At 45.1% G+C, this 2811-nt stretch overlaps 1 protein-coding gene across 1 annotated transcript; it reads right to left on the bottom strand.

Moving 5' to 3' along the window:
* Positions 1-464: 464 nt before the first annotated feature.
* Positions 465-929, bottom strand: LOC125529302 (sister chromatid cohesion protein PDS5 homolog A-like; the record flags this gene model as incomplete). The annotated part of the gene is made up of 2 exons (XM_048693717.1): positions 743-929; positions 465-646 (listed from the first exon to the last, which is right to left on the bottom strand). Coding segments are annotated over exons 1-2 (335 nt in total), but the record flags the coding sequence as incomplete, so codon positions are not given.
* Positions 930-2811: the final 1882 nt, after the last annotated feature.

Below are 2811 nucleotides of genomic sequence, written 5' to 3'. Positions count from 1 at the left end.
TTTCCCAGAAAAAACAGTTCGTCGAATTAGCCGAGTCGTTCCGGTTCCTCTCAGCCCACAAATTAGTGTATTCATGCAATGTAAACTTTCAAATAAGTCCATACAATTTCTATCCTCAAAATACTATTAATCTTGGTACCACACAAATCACACAGTGAAAAGTGTGCAAGTGTCTCTCAGCCAGCCTACAAACGATTGTACCCTTATAAACCATCACAAATAACCTTAACAGAAATTAAAACAATTAATTTGCAAAATAGCAGAAGTCATGATCCGGAAAGGACAGAACTAAATTCATTGTAGTGTTCTTCCATGTGAACCTAACAGTGTGAAACAGTGAACCCAAAAATCATAGGTTACTTCTTACATGCTCATGCAAAGACTGGAAACTAGTCCATCTACGGGTGGCATTACATAACACAAGGTATTTACCAGACCTGGCTTAGATGGCATGGCAGAATTACCTGACGATTTCTAAAAAAGTTCGGAACATGTCTGTGATGAGATCATTGCATTCAAGGTCCAACATCACAACATATGCCCGGTATCTTGCAACTGTTTCCAAGATAGCAACTCTCCTGCTAAAGTAATGGCTATTAACATCAGCGAGTCCACCAAATGTACCAACAATCAGACGAAATATGGTCTGCAAGAAAGAAAAAAAGAATACTCAAATACTGAACAAACATTGTAAGCTCAGTCAAAGTAATTTATTCAGCATTTTTTGTGAGCACATGGTTACCCTTAAAACATCATCACTATATGGAGCTTCAGGTGCAGTTATTCTTGTAATTTCACAGAAGCAGGTTGCCAAGAGAACTTTAACATCTTGATCCTGATGTTTCAGCAATTCTTTTCTGACAACTGCTGTTAGACATGGTTGGATAGCTTCCATCACCGAGGACCCTGGTGACTGTTCTATTCCATGTAGGCACTACAACATAAGGGCGCGCGTTGCCGCGCCCATCCAACTTCCAGAAAAGTAATAGAAATAGGTAAGAAAATCTTATTGGTATAAGCTAAGTAAATTTGAACAATTTGTATTGTCCCTTAACATAGGTGACATGTCATATCTATTCAGGGATACTAATTAATGAATCCACATTCTACAAGTTTCAGTTTCTGTACGAAAATATGTTTATATACACATCAGTACAACAATTGTTTGCTACTTCCAGCAAAGAATTATAAAATTCAATTGCAAAGAGATTTGCATTGCAAATACTACGATATAGTTTCACGGCACGATACGAAGATCAACACTATATCGGGATGAGCACGTCAATTTGTGAAGAATTTGTGAAGAATGAATCTTGACAAACTACCAGAAAATGAAAGAAAGGGATCCAGAAGCAGTAAAAAAAAATATAAATAGCTTAATCTATGTTAGATAGAACCCTGTCTAAACCTTGGTTGCTCGCTAAATTCTATGATGCCAAATAGTAACGGACATCATTGCGCACATTCAAGAAGCATACCAGAGCAGCATAATCTGAACACGAAATCTGAAATGAAGGAAAATGATAAAGATAAATATCCTGCTGAATTTGAGCTAGTTTATCTATTCTACATCAGTGGTAGGCTGGTAGCAGAAACAAAAAGAGCATTGAGCTGCAGTATGAGCCAAACAAAAGGGAATAAGCACAAACCCGCGGGGCAGGGCAGGGGCGCCAGGAGGTCGGGGAAGGGGCGCAGCCAAGCCCGCGCAGAGCAGGGGCGCACGCAAGGGAGCGCGTCCGCGCGGCTGGATCCAGGAGGGCGGGAAGGAGGGGCGGGGCGGCTGGGCTCCGGTCGGCGAGAAACGGCGAGCTGAGGGTGGTGGGGTGGTGGGGCGGCGGTGGGGTGGGTGGTGGGGGTGGGGTGCGGCGGGGGGGGGGGGGGGGGGGGGTGGGGGGGGGGGCGGGCGGGGGTGGTGGGGGGTGCTTGGGCGGGCGGCGGGTGAGATGCGTGGGAAGGAGGGAGAGGAGGGAAGAGAGGGAGAGGAGGGGAGAGAGGGAGAGGATAACCCCACGGTTTTTTTTATCTGGAAAAAAATAACCCCATCTCTTTGCCATCTCCCAGTAGATGGCAAAAAAATCTTTGCCGTCTGCTGGCAGATGGCAAAGAGGTGGGGCTGGTACGCCGTTACACGTTTGACGGCCACAAGGATTTGCCAACCTCTTTGCCATCTGCTGGCAGATGGCAAAGATTATTTGCCATCCACTAGCAGATGGCAAAGAATTGGCTGATGGCAACCATGTTCTTTGCCGTCTGTCAGTTCTTTGCCATCTGTTTTTTATAGCAGATGGCAAAGACGTTCTTTGCCATCAGCTGGCAGATGGCAAAGAGCTGGCTGATGGCAAATTCCCTGTTTTCCAGTAGTGTAAGTGGGAGGAAAGTAGAACTTGATGAAGTATTACCTCTTGAACCGGTAAGTGGCGCAGCTCAAGAAAATGTTCCTGAGGTGCCTGCACCGACTAGAGAGGAAGTTAATGATGATGATCATGAAACTTCAGATCAAGTTAGCTACTGAACTTCGTAGGTCCACAAGGACACGTTCCGCACCAGAGTGGTATGGCAACCCTGTCTTGGAAATCATGTTGTTAGACAACGGTGAACCTTCGAACTATGAAGAAGCGATGGCGGGCCTGGATTCCGACAAATGGCTGGAAGCCATGAAATCCGAGATAGGATCCATGTATGAAAACGAAGTATGGACTTTGACTGACTTGCCCGATGATCAGCGAGCCATAGAAAATAAATGGATCTTTAAGAAGAAGACAGACGCGGATGGTAATGTGACCATCCATAAAGCTCGGCTTGTCGCTAAGG

Source organism: Triticum urartu, unplaced genomic scaffold (genome assembly GCF_003073215.2).
Source record: "Triticum urartu cultivar G1812 unplaced genomic scaffold, Tu2.1 TuUngrouped_contig_550, whole genome shotgun sequence".
NCBI classification, from domain to species: domain Eukaryota; kingdom Viridiplantae; phylum Streptophyta; class Magnoliopsida; order Poales; family Poaceae; genus Triticum; species Triticum urartu.
Note: the sequence above shows the minus strand (reverse complement) of the source record. Positions and strands in the feature narration are given on the sequence as shown.